Source organism: Musa acuminata, chromosome BXJ1-1, assembly GCF_036884655.1.
Source record: "Musa acuminata AAA Group cultivar baxijiao chromosome BXJ1-1, Cavendish_Baxijiao_AAA, whole genome shotgun sequence".
Taxonomy (NCBI): Eukaryota; Viridiplantae; Streptophyta; class Magnoliopsida; order Zingiberales; family Musaceae; genus Musa; species Musa acuminata.
The window spans coordinates 8,396,052-8,415,409 of record NC_088327.1 but is presented as its reverse complement, the minus strand read 5'-3'; the positions used below and the strand labels follow the sequence as shown (position 1 = coordinate 8,415,409).

Genomic DNA, 19,358 nt, shown 5'->3' with positions numbered 1-19,358 from the left:
AGATAACAGCTGCATAAATGAAATAGGTAGACACTTACCATGGTAAAATATTTGTGGGCATCAGACAAGAGATCCTCGGTGGGTCTCAATTATTATTGGCCCTCTGCCAAAGAAGCACTGATTCCAAGTGATGGCCTCACTTGAAACTCCTCCCATGGTTGGTTGGAACTATTCGGGTTCTAGCTTGGGAAGAGATCTCCCCATCACCTGTCAACCATCCTGTTGTTGATTCATAGTGATAAGATCTTGACCGGATAGGTAGAATCTCTACCGTCGCTAAAGGTAGCGAGCCATGTGGGGTAGCTGACGTTCTTGCCCCTAAAGCATCGGAGTGACGGGCGATGAGGGGTTGTGGTTGTTGTTGTTGCGATGCCTGAAAGCTAGGGGTCTCGGCCCACTAAAGCATCAGAGTCCAAGTTGAAAGACTTTGCACTAGGTGGCGGAGCTACACCACACAATGGATTCGCTTGTGCTGGGAGGGCTCCTTTCGAGGTTGACGAGGATGATGTCTTGTCTAAGTTTAAAGTGTTGGAGGAGGAAGCTGAGGAAGATATCGCAAACTTTAAGTTGGGCTGTCGGGAGGTCTTGAGAGTTCGTTTGCAAAGTTTTTTATTACGAGGGTAGGTAACAAATCCCTGAAGCAACTTATGGGTATTTATGGGAGGGGAAGATGATGTTTCGCCTGCTCGGTCATCTCTTCAACTCTCGAATGCTTCGAGTAAAGTAGGACATATGACACCATCAGTACGGCCCAAGGCACACGATAATATCTTGAGGCCTCATTGATCAAATGGAACATCCTCATGATTATAACAGAATCTACCACAATCTACGCAATGGCCATACATCAAAAGTCATTTTGCCATGACCTCTCTTTATCGGTGGGTATAACATGTGCAACTATATCTGGATTCGCTCAGATTCTCCCACTCACTGATGGGGTGGCGTACCCTGCAAGTGCATCGACTGAACCCTCCCACCGTCATACGATAGTGGCATTGCTAACATGCGCCATTGCACATGGTCTTGTGGCCCTTCATGCGCCATCGCACCTGGCCTTGTGGCCCTTAATGCGCCACCACATATGATTGTTTGATCCTATTGTGCCTCACACCCAGTCCTATGGCCCTTCATGTACCACCGTTCTAGGTCGCTTGACCTTATCATGTCACCACACCCAACCTTGTGGCCCTTTGTGTGTGCCATCGCGCCTTGTCACCTTACCCTATCTGTTTGGAAACCTGGATAGAGCATCATATACACAATGGAAGAACAAAAAAAATAAAATTTCAGACTTAAAAAAAAAGGTTTAATCGTTATACGAACATTAGTGCATGAAACAAAACGCAAAACCGAAAACTATATGTGTCAGGGCAGATTTTTTACCTAGGGAGATTGTATATCATTGTAAAACCTCAGATCTACAAGAGTGGATGAAGGTCAATTGTCCTCTTCTTGTTGTCCATACACCTCAAATATGGGCTGTTGGCCGAGGAGAAGAGGGAGGAGGAAAATATAAGGTAGCAACTAAAAATAATATATCTTATGCCCTTTTGGTTCTCTCTTATTTATAGAGGACCATGTCAAGTTAACCATAATGAATCATACCTTGTGGGGTATTAGATCTCCATTCAAATACTAAAGTCTCTTGGATTACTCGTGTCTAAAATAACTCATACATTTTTAAAAACGTAGTATATAAGCTCCTCCTATCAAGTCTGAATTAACAAACGTTAGAGTTTATTTATGTGGTATGTTGACTCATAATAAATTATTAATATAATGACATGTGTAATTTAAGTTTGAAAAATAGTTAAGATTTATCTTGTCGAGGAAGAAGAAGAGATGGAGGTCGTAGTGACGAATGAAGGTAGAGAGGTAGAGATAGGAGAGGCCGAAGGTGGAAGTGAGGGAGAGCTAGACCACCACGTTATGGGCACTGCATGTGAGGGCACAAGAGAGGATGAAGTAGGAAGCAGAGGGGACAAAGATGACTAAAAGAAAGAAAAGGGACTAGGAGACCACTACATGCATAGTATCGGACTGATCGACGCATAGCCACCTGAGGTAGGATCGGAAGCTCCTGATCGATACATTGCGTGCACGAGACACCAACTCATATCGACAATAAATAGGAGCATTAATTTGAATCAGATTCCTCTTTTTTACTTCTCGTACGTAATCAACTCAGGCTAATCAACTCAACAAGCAAAATTTCAAGTTGGGTTCGGTTGTCATGCCATGGCAGCGATCCGAAACTCAAATCGGCTTGGGCTAATCCACTCGACAAGCAAAATCCCAGATTGGGTTCGGTTGTCATGCCACGTCAGCGACTTGGAACTCGAACTGACTCCGGCTAATCAACTCAACAAGCAAAATCCCAAATCAGGCCCCGAACCGAATCCACGAACAAGTCCCAGCCGCCCGTTCCGCTCGCTCTCGCCTTCGCCACATCCGTTCTTCTCCTGTTCTACCGTTCGCTGCCTCTCGTCGCCTCCCGGTCTCTTCCAAACCCTACCATCTCTGCAGCGGTCCCTTCTCCGCTCCTCGAGTTGGTCGCGGTGGAGTCGTCCGCGTCCCTCGATTGGGACTGCGGATCCAGCTAGCGACCTCCGTAACCGAGATCCTCTGTGTCCTCGCGTCTTGGATGGTTCATGCTGGGGGTTCGGTTGGCGTCCCGTGGCGGAATCCATGTCTAGCTCCGCCTATGACGTGAATCGCGCTGCGCCTTATCGGATTGGGTCCGGCGCGTGTGATGTCGGCGCCGCAGGATTTTCTCGGGTTGGTTCTTCCGCAAGTTTGTTTCGGAGCTCGGTTCGTCTGCCCTTGGAGGATAGGGTATGCTGGCCGAGGCCGATGTCGGCCTAGGTGGAGTAATCGGCGGACCAAAAGATTGTATGTTGGGGTCGTTTCGGATCGAACAAGGAGGTGGAGATGCGGCGCGTCCATACCCTCGGCCGGAAACAACAACCCTAGCTTGAGCTCCGCTAAGAGAACCGCCGAAGCTCAGAAAATATTGGTTTCAGGGCGTCTGGCAGAGGAGCTGCCAAATGAGGATTCGGAATCCCAGACGATGCGGTTGTCGTCCAGCTTCACAAACTACCAAGAAGACCCTTTGGTGGACAAGTTAAGGACGCAACTGGGGGTGATTCACCCCATCCCTTCTCCGCCGATCAATAGGAACATCGTTGGCTTCTTCGTGTTCTTTTTCTTTGTCGGGGTTGCTTTCGACAAGGTTTGGACCACGAGGAAGAGGAACAAGTCAGATCGCAATGTTAAGAATGACACATGGCCTCAGGTGCCGAGTAGCTTCTCTATATTCTTTGAGAAGGATCTTCAGAGGAAAGAGTCGGTGGAATGGGTGAACATGGTTTTGGGTAAGTTATGGAAAGTGTATAGGTCTGGGATTGAGAACTGGATTATTGGATTGCTACAGCCAGTAATAGATAACCTTAAGAAACCTAGTTATGTGCAAAGAGTTGAAATTAAGCAGTTCTCACTAGGTGATGAACCACTATCAGTCAGGAACGTCGAGAGGAGAACCTCCCGCTGTGTTAACGACTTGCAGTAAGTTTTTACTTCTTATTTTTGAAAAAAATATGCTAGTAATTTTACAAAGTGGATTGTTTTAAGTAACACACACACACACACACATAGTTTTAGAAAGTTATTGAAATTTGAAAGTTCCAATTTGATATATTCACTGATATCTTGCACGTTAATTATTAATTGATTACACGAAGTTAATTTTCTTCCAATTGTTTAATCGTCGAATATAGAGTTGCAGTTGTTTTTATCTTGCATTTACCATTCGAGGTGATGGTTACTGTGGTTTGACCAACTCTTGTTGTTATTCATGTTTGCATGCTGCCCCACTGACACGGACTTAGCTGGTTTTGCCTAAGTCGTGCGGCACCCTTGCGCGTCCGTCCGCAAAGGTCAGCCTCCCCGAAGCCTCCCATTGTCCCTTTGGAGAGAACGGGTTAAAGAGAACGCCTCAAACGGGATCCACAAGCAAACATGTCCGAAAAACACTTCATAGACAAAGCAAATTACAAACAGACTTTACAAGCTCTGAACAGTGGCACAACAAAGGGTAAAATGGTCCATTACAGACCAAAAAGCTCTCGAGCGTGTCCACATGACACAATCTTTATTTACAAGCCTAAAGAGGCCACCAACCCAACTAAAATGGGACTATTAAGCCTTCGGCCGCCCCTTTACATTCTGTACAAGGCATGAACATGCCAAAAGACACGGACATACATAAGCATTACATCAAACACCTTGTTTAGAAGTTTGTCCGTGACATTCTCCCCCACTTATCCCTTCGACGTCCTCGTCGAAGCCTTTGTGAACACTGCAACTCTTCGCCTTTGCTAAGTCTTCAATCTTCTACTCCAGCTGCAATGCGCCTCCTGGTTCCCAGCTGCTCTCCGCTGCTGTTTCTGAGTAGTCGAACCTTTGATCCGCCATGCTGCTTCAACTCGCCAATGACTCTGACTCTGGTGTGGGGTTGGCTGAGTTGTATTGATCCTCGTTGATTCCTGCGGATCCACCAAATGAAGGAAAAGACCATTCTTACTGCGCCAGTTTCTCAAAATTTCCACATGCTGCTTGAACTGGGTGGATGCTTGTTGGAGCTTTAACGAGCATCGCCTCACAAACTTCTGAAGTTTTGGGTCCTTCCTTCACAAAATCTGCTCATTGACTCTTCTTTCAGTTAGTTGTCACATCCAAGTAGGTTCGCATCACTTCCGCTTTCGATTGGCATTTCGTTGGGAAATGAAGCGGACAATCTACTCTCAGTAGCACTGATCACCGTTGGTGAGGATTTGACAACCATTGTCTTCCATTATCTTCGAAGGGTCTTTGAACTTGTGCAGAGCTCCTCTGCTGGATAGATAAGAGAACTGGGGTACTCGGTTTCGCCCATTCTCTTAAGAGTTGAGAAGGCAAAGGTTACTTGACTTCGCCCGCCTCCTCGAGGTTGTACTTCATGCATCGAGCTGGTTACTGGCCTTCGCCTGCTCTTTGCTCACACTTCTGAAGCACTTGAAGTGTTTGCACTCCTTGCGTTGAGTTAGCTACTGTGATTCACCTTCTCAATGCCATTGAACTTCTGGAATGCAGGAAGTTTTCACCCCAACTTGGAGTATTTCTCTGATAGATGAGGTCGCCTCTGAGATTGTACCGTCTTCTCCATCAACCCTGCCGCCTACTCCACTGAGTAGCAAAGGTACAGCACCACGTACTGCCTGCTTCGTTCCTTGGTCGTGCACTCTTGCATGACCCGAAGTCCTTCACTTACGGCTATCTTGATGAGAAACTTGTTGACACCGGTCTTACGAAGTTTCTTGGCCTCTGCCCTTCAGCCTTGTCTCGGTACTTGGAGATTGCCTCTGCATGCTCCACCTCCTCGGCCCCTTTCACGACCAAGCGCTCTCCCTCCGTGAGAGCAAGGGATCAATGACTTTGACGGAAGTCCCGCCTCTGCGGTACCATGGCGCTGCCATGCCCATGGCCCTACTATCCGTCGCCTCGCATCTACATCCCTTTTCTTCACAATCAGTAGATATGCCTTCGTGACACTCCTCTGAGTCCACCTCCATTCTCACTGATTGCTTGATTTTGGGTAGCTAAGTCCCTCTGGACTTGTCGTCGCTTCCTCGCCCCTTTCGACCTCCTGCTTCAACACCTCTGTGTTCTCCAAGCAGTCTGTTTGGTCGATGGAAATACAGACTACAACTCCCATGTATGGCCTCTGCCATCACATTGTAGGGTTTGCACCGATTCTGTTCTCCTTAGCTTCCTTGGTAGCAACGTACGCTTACTCGACCTTGTCCTCTGACTTGTCGGGCTCCCTTAAGCGAATATGAGCTCTGGAGCAGTCCAACTCTCCAGCTGCTTCGATCATACCTCTGCATGATCAAGTCCCTCTCATGGGACTCACTAGTACTTGCATTCGAACTTTTCCCTTGGTGGAACCCAGCCCCCATATGCTGATGACCAAGGTTTTCATCCAATGCAAAATTCGGTGCACGCCCGGAAGACCCGCCTCTGCGGTACCATGGCCATCACTCCTTGAATCCATAACCCTTCTTGCCGTCGTGTTGTTCACCAAAGCGGAGCTCCCAGTAGCTCCCGATCATACCTCCATATGATCTAGTCCCTCCCGGGACTGTGTCGTGTGTGTCGCATTGCCACGAACTATTCCACCACGATCCGCTGCACCATGTCGCCTCCTGGTGACATCTCCATTGCATTCTGATCCTTGTGGAATAAACTCGAATTGTGAACCCTCCATGTGTGGCCTCTGCCAATACATCGCAGGGTCTCCTCCACCTTCGATTTTGTTCGCTCCTTTGGCAATCGACCTTCATCCACCCACTCTTGGGTCACACCTAGATGAAGCACCGCTCTAGGACAGTCCGTCGCCTAGAAGCTCCCGAAGTCCACCGACTTCGCTGTAAATTGTGCACCATTGCCTGGATCCTGGGCCTCTGCCCCTACCAGCACAATCTCCGCTGCGCACCGCTTCCTTCATAGCAACTCGAATGGCAACACTATGGCATATTCTTCAAGAGTACCCGCTTCTGCATCCTCTTGCCCCGTGTTAAGGCCTTCTGAACTCAATTTCGCCTCCGCAAATTGAGTCGCCTTAGTTCCTCCATCAAATGCTCCTCCGAGATAAGGTGCATGTGCCCCGAAGCTCCCTTCGTCTTTGGCACCATGCAAGATGAGTCTGCTCCGTCAGAATGAAGGACCCATGGAACAACATGATCTTACTCTTGCCTCTGCAAGAGTTCATGTCCTTGACCTCTGTCTAAGGAAAGCACTGTGCCTCTGCTCCATGTTCCAACTTCTATGCTGGCTCCCTTCAAGCGGCTTGAGTACTTCGCCAAGTTACCCCCAAGTTGCTCCGCTCCTCGTTTTTTTTTTTTTTTGCGTTGAGTTGATGGTGGCCCTCACGCCCACCATTCCACGGGTCAGCCCTCCCTTGAGTCCGATCTCCATATCGACTCTAAGTGTGCCTTCATTTAAGTTGCTTCAGGTCGCTCCCCCACTTGATCTCGCAATGCATCCACCCATGCATTCTCTCGAGCGAGATCATGTGACAACTCCTCGCTGCTTGCTCGGTCCATTGAGCTTCGTGGAGTTGTTGTTTGTGAGGTACTCCTCCTCAACATGTGAAGTCCGTCTCACATGATTCTCCCTCTGGAGAGCCGAGACTTATCCCTCCTGGATAACTGTCCCGTTGGAGCAACATCTCTCTTCGTTTCGGAGACCACCATCCCCTTGGACTACTCCGATCTGCTGAACAAACTGTGCATTGTTCTGCCTCTTGCAAACGCACTTGCTAGATTGCGCCTCCACGTCAATACAGCCACCGCTGCACCCCTCCAGGCCTAGCAACATGCTGAACTCGTTGCACACTTCAGCCTCCTCCGGACGTATCCTTCGCATGCCGAAGAGAAAGTTTCAATGCTCCATGGCGCCGAGTCTCGGTCGCCTTGGGATGGCCACGAACAATCCATCGTCCGCATACAAGCCCATGCACGAGTACCGAATTCTTCGAGTTAGCAATTCCCCTCACCTCTGTGAGCTTTACACAACTCTTTCGGTCGCTGAGCAACTCATTCCACTTTGCATGGTCTCGTCCTTTTGCCAAGCGCCTCGCTTGCCTTGAGCACCATCAAGTAAAGTTGTCAACGTTGAGCCGTAGCTCAAACTCAGCCATCCCAACCTTTGTGCGCTCCAGATTCTTCCAAGCTTGCCTGTTCTCGTGGTGCCTCTTGCGCGAAGGGTTGGCCATTCCTCTGAATGCCAATCTCAGATGCCCGCTCCTCTGAGCGACTCTTTTCCCTACATCTCCATGCCCGTTTTCCCTCAAACGGTCGCGCATGTGCTGACTGCCCTCAACGCAGCCCCGCTAGGTCCCCCACGTTTGCATGTCAAGTGTTTCTATGAGTGCTTGTCCCGCTCTGATACCATATGACACGGACTTAGCTGGTTTTGCCTAAGTCGTGCGGCACCCTTGCGCGTCCGTCCGCAAAGGTCAGCCTCCCCGAAGCCTCCCATTGTCCCTTAGGACCAACAAAAGAGAGAACGGGTTAAAGAGAACGCCTCAAACGGGATCCACAAGCAAACATGTCCGAAAAACACTTCATAGACAAAGCAAATTACAAACAGACTTTACAAGCTCTGAACAGTGGCACAACAAAGGGTAAAATGGTCCATTACAGACCAAAAAGCTCTCGAGCGTGTCCACATGACACAATCTTTATTTACAAGCCTAAAGAGGCCACCAACCCAACTAAAATGGGACTATTAAGCCTTCGGCCGCCCCTTTACATTCTGTACAAGGCATGAACATGCCAAAAGACACGGACATACATAAGCATTACATCAAACACCTTGTTTAGAAGTTTGTCCGTGACACCACGGCACTGCATGCTGTGGTTTATGTCATTTTACTAGATTACGAATAGTGGACTTTATAAAGTTTTCATTATGTTCCAGGTCAATCACAACGTTTGTATCTGTTATTTGAACATGATATCCTTACTTCATATTGCATGGACCAATATCTCAAAAATAAATTTTGTTTTGTCTAAAGAATGTATATGTTTTCCAATTTCAGGTATCAGATTGGACTTCGTTATACAGGTGGCGCAAGGATGTTGTTATCGTTGTCTTTAAAGTTTGGGATTGTCCCAATTGTTGTACCTGTTGGCATTCGTGATTTTGATATTGATGGAGAGCTTTGGGTTAAGTTACGGTTAATACCAACTGAACCTTGGATAGGAGCCGTATCATGGGCTTTTGTTTCCCTACCAAAGATTAAGTTTGAGCTCGCCCCATTTCGTTTATTTAATCTTATGGGTTTGTTTTCTTTTTCTTGTCCTAATTTGCTTTCGCTTTTATCTGGCCAGCTGCTGTTCTTTTCGTTTTGACTTTCCATTCTTCACATTCATAAAACAAGGAATTTTACTGCAAGGTCTCTTCATCTTTTTGTCTTCATGCATAGAGTATCTAATCAGAGATAAATGCATTATGTTTGTATAGCTGACCTGTTGAACAAGGATCCATGTAAACAACACCCAGAGACCCGACGATAAAGATAGGTTTGGTTGTTTGAATGATTTTTGATCAATTAACTTGATTTGATAATAGAGTTCCCTGAATACAAAGAATCTGCTGATGTCAGAAAAGTGAGAGAATGAAAATTATGCACTTAGTTGAAGGAAAAATATATATGGATAAAAGCTGCATTGCCATGAAAAGCATGTTTATAATACATAGAAATTCCAAATAATTTAAAGAAGTGGAATTCTTGTTTGATCTTATAATATTGCTGCTTGTCTAGAATATATTGTTTGAAGGGCTTTCTAGTATGTCCCTTTTGTTCTTCAAATTTGTAGTCATGGATTTTGCAAGATTGTGTTGCTCTGAAGCATGGTTTCAGATACCAGTCAGTGAGATATGTGTCAATGGCTTGATCCTGGTCGGTGTTTTCTTTTTATTTTTTGGATGATACAGTTTGTGTATACCGTTAAGCATATACCGGTACCATACTGGTCCAGTAAACTACCGAAACCAATGTTGGATCAAGATTTAAATCCTTACACTGACGTACCATTGTTCTTGAAATACTTGTTAAAGTTTGTCAATACCAGTCATTTTTAGATACCTCCTATTGTTTCCAAATAAGCATTGAATTCAATTTACATACATCTGAAAGGTGATATTTCTTTTATAATATCACCAATCTTTTAATTGGGACAAAAATAATCCCCAATCAGTAAATTTGAGATCCATATCACATGGTATATTCAATCCTTCAAATACATTCATGCAATGATGGTATGATTAGTTATTCTTGTCCTGTCGTTAGATTGATATGCCAAACTATTTTTCATGTGCTGCCTTCGGAAAAAGCGTTTAATCTTAGAACTTCATCTGAATTTATTGCACGTTTTCATTGTGTTTTACATGTTTATCTAAATTCATTTTGAGTTGTCTATGAATTATAAAAATAATTAGTAGCTGAATTTTGCTTTACTAAATACTAATATAGTTGAATGTCTTTTTTTGCATGTTTCCATCAATTCCCCATCAGCAATTCCTGTTCTTTCGCTGTGAGTATCTTCATCCTTTAATTGATATTCATGTCATTTTGAATGCTAATATTTATGTATTTGAACTTCCTTTTATTTTTATTCCACAACTTATTATTATTACTGTATGGAAGTATAGCTATTTTGTGAACATTTTTCACGAGTAAACATCTTGGGATCCTGTTCCAAATATGGCCGTTCCATGTCAAAATTATATGCATTTGGTTTTAACAGTCTTATCCTCGTTACCTTGTCTAATCAGTTTGAGTTACATATGCCACATTTTAATGCTCTTTTTGTTCTAATCTGGGAATATAGTAAAACGTAATCTCAATATTGATAACAAACCTATCCAAATACCAACAAAGATACATTTGTTCCGTGTGAAAAGGGTGCCAAAGGATGTTGTTAAACACACGACACAAATTGACATATGTCTCAGCTAAACTTGGGGTTGGCCACAAGGATCCTTATCATCATTAGGTTTGTTGAGGGTGTTACTGTCGCCATTTGTAGGGTACTGCAATTTTACTCTGCTGCTAGATTAAAAAATTGCAGAATAAGTCGATTCAATTTTGTAAGTTAGGAAAAGCTTTTTCAGAATGGGATGATATTATCCAAGATGTACAAGTACCACTTGACCTTACTCGAAGAGTATTTGCCCAATTTATCCTGTTTGTGTAGATAATGCAACTGTAGAAATGCAGGATTTCTTTTTCTGTGCATATAGAGATGGAATTCATGGCATGAATGTAGAGTATTGCTTTCATGTTAAATCATTATATATTATCTATATACCAGTGGCTGCAGGATTGGGTATGGGATTGGCACATAAAACTAATAAACTATAAAAATAATTGTTCATTTAATTAAAAGAAAGAAAAATAACTTAAATTCATTGCTTGAAAATCATATATGTAATCCAAATATAAATCAATTACTAAAAATACTTGAGAATGCTACTTTCTCTGAGAAGATCAGGTAGGGGAGAGGTACCCCTCCGCCTTCTTTTCTCCCTTCTGCATGTGCCACTACAATGGAAGGTGGCAGAACAGCATATATCTAGCACAGAGATTAGTGTGGCTTAAGAGGTTAATTCTTTTTCATTCTTCTCAACTTTCTTCTCTGCCACCCTTCATCTTCCCTCTCTTATTAAAGTTATCGGAAACTCTTGTTTCTAGCTTATTTGCTAATAGCATTAAGAAAGAAAAATATCCTTGAGAAGTTGATCCATCAAAATAAGCTATCTGGATTAAGATGATAAATGGTATATGCAGTGAACTAATTGGCTGGGCCATATGAGTTGGATTTGGGGGCTCTGGTTAGTCTCAGGCTTACTGGTTTATAACTTATGTTTGTGTTGTTAGCTGATAATGAGCTCTCTGAACAGAGAAAAAACTGTATCTAGGGATGTTCACGTGTGAATGCATGCAAATTAAGGGCAATTACTTCTATAAAAAAGCTAGATCTTGGCTGCTTGCACCTGCTGCAAGAACCTCCAGTGGTGTTCTCTAGCTGAAACACTTCTTCAGATATATTAAAACTTTGGTACTCCTTTTTCAAATTGTGCTGATGAGGTACTAGTTTTTGGATTGTGCTTATCATGTTTAATTGGTCGGATATAATTCCTTTGAGTTAAATTTGTCAAAAAAACAAGATTGTCTCTGAAGTAAATTTTTTCTACAAAATGAAATAATATTATGATAATTTAGTTAATAGATCTCTCTCTCAAGTTATATGTCTTCCATGTTGTGCTTTTGGTATCTTTCCCCATTTTATACACTTCATGCTGTTTAATGTGCATTTTTCAAATTTCACTGTATGTATTATTGTTTCCCTTATGTTGTTCATATCCTTTCTTTTCCCGTCTACATTAGTGTTGTTTTATGTGCACTCATTGTCACACCATTAAAAATAAGTACCTTAGTTTAAACTCTTCTTTCATGATGGCTTACAAGTTTTATATTTATTTACTTTCTGCTTGTGCTCATTGCATATATAATGCCTCTACACGCTTTAGAATGGTTTCCTTTTCTGATTAGGTTCCTTACAAAACTTCTAACTGAAGATCTGCCTCGTCTCTTTGTGCGTCCAAAAAAGATTGTTCTTGATTTCCAGAAGGGGAAAGCACTTGGTCCTGTTCCAGATTATTTTAAAACTGAAGACATTCAGGAAGGAAATAAAGATTTTGTTGGGGAGTTATCAGTGACCTTAGTCGATGCCCGTAAACTTACTTATGTTATATTTGGTATTGAACTTTTAATCTCTTAGATTCTTTTAATTTATCTTATACTATATTAAGTAAATTGAAAGTTCAATGTGGTTGTAAATAAACCTTTCGTTTTAATTGGCTGTTTAAGATAAAATTTATATCCAACATCTTTTAGCTAGTTATATTAATTTGAGTTGGTTTTCTGTTCATGATTTTGATTCAAAACATTTCATTGTCATTTGATTTTCACATTTTTCTTACAAGTCTTGCCTGCAGTTACGTATTGATATGCTATGATTATGGTTTTGTAGAAGCATTTCTTACAACAAGTGATTTTGATCTTACACATTGTAAAACCTGTTATGCATGGACAGGAAAGACAGATCCATATGTTGTTTTAAGCCTTGGTGATCAAGCAATTCGAAGTAAGAAAAATAGCCAGACAACAGTTATTGGTCCTCCTGGAGAGCCAATCTGGAATCAGGTAAATGATGGTTATTTTTCTACTGATTCTTTTTATTAATAAAATGTAACATGCAGCAATTATTAACTTATTCATGTGATGAATATATTGGTATGTCAACAGGATTTTCATCTTCTTGTTGCAAATCCTAGAAAGCAGAAATTGTATATCCAAGTAAAGGACTCTTTTGGTTTCGCAGATATTACCATTGGCACAGGAGAGGTGAAGTTCTTATTAGCATATCTACATGATGCATAGCAAATTTCTCATTGTTAATATGAGGATAAATTTATTTTCTATTTATCTTTCATGCTTCTAATAAGGAGTATTTATTCTGATTATGGCACGCTGTTCATCGACTTCTTAATGTTATTTTCTGTTAACGAAATAGATAAATCATGACTCCTGCTTTAGATGTTCTTTGATACAGTTTTTTTTATATTCATCATGTTGCAAAACATGCAGCTTAAGGATCAGCTTGATTATATAATTGATCTTGTGATGCCAAAAATATTATATGATTTATATCATGTTTTGTTGTAATTCACCAAACCTTAATCTTCCTTATTTATTTTTCTACTGTCTTATTTATTTTTTCTACTGCACTTTGCAATCCAGGAGTCCCTGATATAATCTTTACCCTTTAGCATGTATGTGTAACCGTTAAGTCAATCGATTTACATGCTTTGAAAATATGGTGATTCTCTATTGATTGGTTGATCCCATTCCAATCTGGATCACTGGTCCCTATTCTGTTGAAAAATTGGGAACTAATGGCAGTTTCCTGGAGATTGGCAGTGAACAGCCAATCCGTGCCAGCAGTTGATCAGTATCAACCAATAAAATGCAGAGTTAGCTGCAAAAGGAAGGGAATCTCGTATTCTATACTGTATAATATCGTCACTTTATCTTACTGAAGCGAATCTGCATTGGATGTTAAGTGAAGTTAGCTGATTTTTTAAATTCTTTTAAAGTTTTATGTAGCTAGTTATTCTGTTGGTTAACTTATCTATGTTATCTAAGAAATATGATGTTCATTGATAACTAGGTTGAGCTCGGTTTGCTTCAAGATACAGTACCGACAGACAAAATTGTAGCGTTGCAAGGTGGGTGGAGTTTGTTTGGGAAGCAATTGTCTGGAGAATTGTTGCTCCGCCTCACGTATAAAGCTTATGTTGAAGATGAAGAAGATGGGACAGAAAAGGAGCTTGTAGATAGTGATGCATCTGATGATGAAAGCACAGAATATGAACAGGCAGATGAATCATATGAACAGAGTTTTAGTGATTACCCCATTGGAGGAGAAAGGGAGTCCTTTATGGACGTCCTAGCAGCTTTGCTTGTCAGTGAGGAATTTCTGGGTATAGTGTCATCTGAGACAGGAAGTTCCAAAGTTTCTGAGCAATCTGCTTATCCAGAATCTTCAGTATCAAAAACATTTGGTCGTGATGCAGAAATATCCGTTTTTGATGCTGATAGTGCTTCAGGTGGTTCCAGAGGTACTCCTGCTTCCTTTCCTGATTTTAGTTCGTTTCATAAATTTTCATTAATCCAACTAGAGGTTCTGCTTTTTGTAGATTCGCCTCTTGTTTGGCTTGCTATGATAACGAGTATAGCTGTGCTGATTGCCATTAACGTGGGCAGTTCAGGCTTCTTCAACCCTTGATATAAATGAGGTACTTGTGGCATCCTAAGCATGTTTCTAAATAACTCCACGCAATAGTTTTTCACTGTGATGTCTATATGGTATCACTTCATTCCTTGAGTTCCATGTTTCAATAACTTATCTCAGTGTTTCAATTACCTAACTTTTTTGTTCCTTTTTTTCCCTCTATAGTACATGTCAAAGATTTAGTTCTCATGTCCCATTAGTGCTGGCTGACAGACACACCAGCAAGGTTTATCAGTACAGTGTGACATGATAGGGTGGTGACACACGTGCCACTGGGAGGAAAAGATGAACAAATATACTTCTTTGTGTATATTAGATATCACAAATGCATACCTTGGTCAATCTTCAGATTGTCCATGTCTGGCATCATTGTTGGTCTCTTGAAAAGATGAACAAATATACATTTTTATGTGCATGGACATCGCAAATGCAGACCTTGTTCAATCTTCAGACTCTCCATATGTGGCATCATTGTTGGTCTCTTGGTGCTCACCACAGTTTCTCACTGTTAAGTCAATGATTTATTCTGTCATAGCCACTATTTTAGTAGAGAGCCTAGTCCATTTTAAGTGAAATGATTGGACCTGCATGTCATTACAGGGCTTTTGACAGTGTGGTTCACTGACTTCTGGTGTGAACCTTCAGGATCATCAAACTAATAGATGGTCTGATCTGCTTACTGGCAATTTCTTCTTATTGAATTTTGGTCATTTTGATAAGCATTTGGCTCTAACTTTCTTTTCATTATTCAGCTGCTTTTAGTCACGGGTGCAGTATGATCACATTTGGGAAGGACTGGTGTTGTTTTAATTTTTGTAAATTTTACTGCTTAAGATTAGACTATCTTATCCAAATTGTTTACTGTAATCTCTTAAAGCATTACATGTATGACGTTATTTACAACTGAGTTAGTGTAGAGAAATCTTCATGCCAGTGATTTGTAAAATTATGATTTGTTAGCAGCTCGAGGTTATTAGCTCGTGTAGATATAGAAGCCATTTGATGTATTCTACTTCTTCTTGCATGCTTTTGCATCTTATTTTAAAACTCTTGAATTTATGTCTTTTCCTTTACAATAATCATACTCCCAATTGACGGTTGATTGACAGATGATTATTATCTGATTCTTCTGCCATAATGTATTTGCTCGAGTATTATTTGCAAATCCACTTCAGTTAATTTTTATGAAAGCTTTTACAGTCCTTGCTTCATAAGTAGAATGACTCAAATAGTGTTCTATTTGCAGGCTCCAACATACGTATACGCTCCAAGATAGAGTAGAAAGTGAACTCTAAACATTTTGATCAATTTCTTCTTCTTTATGTAAATTCTTGCTAGAGGAGGAATGCATCCACGGCCATTTCCTTTCCGTGAATTTTTTCTCCTTTGTATACAACTGATCCTTTTACACCATTTTACTTGTAATTTTGGACTCTTAAGCATCCTTCAAGCTATAATAAAATATGTTCGCCATGAATTGATGCATCATTCTGTATCGATTTTCTTATCAGCAAATTCAAGAGCTTGACTAGAATTCTGCCTAAATCTCTTTGGATCAAGAATTGCATTTCACAAAGTTTCTGATGCTTCTTCCAAAGAGCCAGAAATATGATTAATTCAGGTGAAGGAAATGCCCTCATCCTTCGCTTGTTTGATCAAGATGATCAGGACGTGGTCAGAAACAATCGAGGGGAACTCCAATATGTAGCAGAGTGCAAATTGAGCCGCTGATCCAATATATGTAGCAGGGCAAGTGGGCGAGAATGCCGAAGAGGCTCCATAGCCGTTTGTTTCGAGTATCTTCTTGTTGCAAGTGAGTTATATACCAGTTGGGAACCATAGTGAGATGTTTCCCTATTACAACCGTGTTCAGCAAATTTGATGTAAAATAATCCTTTGATCTCAAGGACTTATTTTAACTAATTTAATTTGGTCATAACCTGTTTTAATTTGTTCCACATTGGTCGTTATCTTAGTCTAAATTAGAAAAAAAAAAACATACCGATTTGTGCAACTGATGCTGACTAAATTGCAAGTAACATCTACTCTTTTTTCCCTGTTTTTTTTTTGTTTTCCTTGCCAGGGCTCGAACGGAAGATCGATCGGTGCCATTAAGTCGAGCTTGCACACGCGGAGGCAGTTGGAAGCGCGACCGGCGCACAAGCCGGGGGGGTCGAGGAGAACCCGGAAACGGCGTGTCGGCCGTCCAATGCCTGATGGACGGGTGCCAGCGATGACCGACGGTTCGGTTGGACCGCCCCCTTGACCCGGTGCGGACGGTTCCCAGCGCCTCGCATCGGGGCGCGAGCCGGAGGACACGCGTCGATCAAGCCGCTCGGAGCTCGCACGTGCGTCATAATCCGGCCCTCCCATCGGCGTTCTTTAGGGTCCGCCCCACGGGGGCACGCTTCCATGTTCCTTCCGAAACCCTCACAACCCCTCTCTCTCTATCTCTCTCTCTCACATCAGTTCTCTCTTCTTTCATCCCTGCGTCTTCTTCTGTTTCCCATCTCAGTGCTGCATTCTTTCTTCCTTTCTTCTCCAAAGCGTGATGTTGTCTCAGTTGCAACCTACTCTATTATGCTATCTTGTGGCCACCTAGTTTCCTGGTACAAAAACCAACCTTTGCTTTAAGAATGACATGGTCTCAGTTGTGCCCACAGAGAGAGAGAGAGAGAGAGAGAGAGAGAGAGAGAGAGAGAGAGAGAGAGAGAGAGAGAGAGATGTGTTTGGTGTTTTCTTTGCTCGATCCACTTTGTTTAGGTTATCTTTCTGGCGGTCACTTGGTTTCTTGGTACAATCAACCAAACCTAGCTTTTTCCCTTTGACCTTTGCAACGATCCCGTATTCCCATGATCCCATCTCCTTGACTGTGTCTGCCATCCTATGATACGATCTCTTTTTTTTCCACTGTAGTTACATCAGATCTCATTAGACCTTCCTGATGGAAATTTCCACTTCATTTGCTTCAATCTTTCTGCGAAATATGTGTTCTCCTTTTCTAATGTTTTTAGCTCCAGGATGCCTTCAAGAGCTGCTTGCAGGAGATGCCAACAAGTTCATGATCATGTTCTTCCACGGCTTTCTTGAACTGTGAGCTGGTGTTGCTTCCACCCTTTCCTCGTTGCTCCTCGAGAGATCACTGTGCGACGAGGAAGACACATCCAGCGCAAAGTTCAAGAAAGATGTGGGAAAACATGACAGATCTTTTAGACAGTTCCATTCTTCACAACATCAGGCAGCAGACCGGTAAGTCGTAACGTGTGCATTGTCTCCTCCTCAGACTCTGTTGTTCTTTGAACTCACTGTTCCTTTTCACTCGAGGTGCTTATTATTGCATGATCCAGTGCAGGATTCTCACATCTTTTTCTTGGAAGGAACTCATCCTTCCTACTATTTCAGCTTCGCTGTAGATTCTGAAAATTAGAACAACAATCATCTTTTTCTCATTTTAATTGTTGAAAAATGCAGCTTATTCTGTTGGAAATACTTTTATGTTTGCCTCTTTTTCCCTGTTCCTTTTTTCCTCCTTCCATAGCCTTCTAATTCTACAATTTATTCATGGCACTCACTGTTTTCGATGTTCCGAAATTTTAAGTGGTAAGATTACTTCCACTTCATGATGTCAGTGTGATTTCACTACCTTGATCCATCTTTTCCTTTGTTCTTTTTTATTCGGTGCAGAAACAATCAAAGAGAAGACTCTGGTGATTGCTGTCTCTTTGCATTATTCTTCTGCAATGTTGGAACTGGTTGGCTTTGGGCCACTCTGATAGCTGCAATCACTGAATCAAAGGAGATGTCAGAAAGTGCCAAGTACATGTAGTTTCAATGTGGGGAAAAGAAGAAAGTGATCTGGACTTTACAACGCATGATTACACTGTGTGTCATATGACTCCAAAGAAGATGGCTCAAGTGACTAGAAATCGGTGGGTATTCATTCACTTTGTCGCATAAACCGACCCAGAACTGGCTATTAAGCAACGATATGTTCGTACACAAGGCCGGCAGATGGTATTTGACTCCAGCCATTCGCGAACGAGTCATGAAAGCTTTTCTCTGTGGAAGATGTGAGGAAAAAAGATATGTTTGATGGATCCTTTTGCAGTGTTTTCAGTGCTTCTTTACCGCCAGTGGGCTGCTGCAGCACGCTGCAATGCAAGCACATGCAAACTGTGGCCTTAGAGGTTTAAAGCTTTATGTTACGCAACATGAATTGAGATCACTGGCATCCTTTACACAGTGATAACAACTCAACTCAGTAGCTGTCTCAATGAGAGCTGGTAATCAATCAGCCAATTGGACCTGCCAAGGGATGCTGGAGTTCAGGCGTTCGGTCATTTCTTTGGAATGGCTGTTTACACCAATGCATCAGAGAAGCCAGAAGATGAATTCCATGGCCTTGTGATGGTGTTGATGATCTAATCTTCTGACAGCACAAACTGTTTCATTGAACTATTCTGATTACGGTTTCCGAATGATTCAGTGCTGTCTTATCAAATCTTCCATCTTTGTACTCATAATATGGCCTCATCAACATCTTTTAACTTGTGATGACAACACAAGCAAGCCCACATACACCATACTGTTCCTAATAGCAGGGTTTAAGCATCCATCCTATGTATGAATTGATACGATATCACATTCAATAGATACCATAAATTTTCACTGAATTTATTCATGATTGTTTGCATGCTCATTCAGACTTGTTTCTCCTTAGAACATGGAAAATCTCCAAACAATCAAGACTCGAATTATTATTATTATTAAATTAGACTTACTCAGAATCATTACTCATTGAAAATTTTGACCAAAGAAGGAGATAAAAGACCTAAGAAAACTATTACCATAGGTCATAAATAAACATTTAAAGACTGCTAAATTGCTGCT

General features: G+C 42.0%; 1 protein-coding gene across 10 annotated transcripts; it reads left to right on the top strand.

Moving 5' to 3' along the window:
• The first annotated feature begins 2,408 nt into the window (after window positions 1-2,408).
• On the top strand, window positions 2,409-16,312 carry LOC135584141 (synaptotagmin-2-like). 10 transcript variants are annotated; one of them, XM_018827209.2, is made up of 9 exons: window positions 2,409-3,567; window positions 8,645-8,886; window positions 10,124-10,142; window positions 12,164-12,369; window positions 12,708-12,817; window positions 12,920-13,018; window positions 13,845-14,295; window positions 14,374-14,472; window positions 15,980-16,238. In XM_018827209.2, exons 1-8 carry the CDS (start codon window positions 2,756-2,758, stop codon window positions 14,460-14,462), a joined length of 2,028 nt encoding a protein of 675 aa, XP_018682754.2. In that variant the 5' UTR covers window positions 2,409-2,755; the 3' UTR covers window positions 14,463-14,472; window positions 15,980-16,238. The 10 variants fall into 10 exon arrangements, with proteins under 10 accessions (XP_018682754.2, XP_065027632.1, XP_065027571.1 ...); XM_065171560.1 differs by lacking the exon at window positions 15,980-16,238 and adding an exon at window positions 15,701-15,956; XM_065171499.1 differs by lacking the exon at window positions 15,980-16,238 and adding an exon at window positions 15,069-15,678.
• Window positions 16,313-19,358: the final 3,046 nt, after the last annotated feature.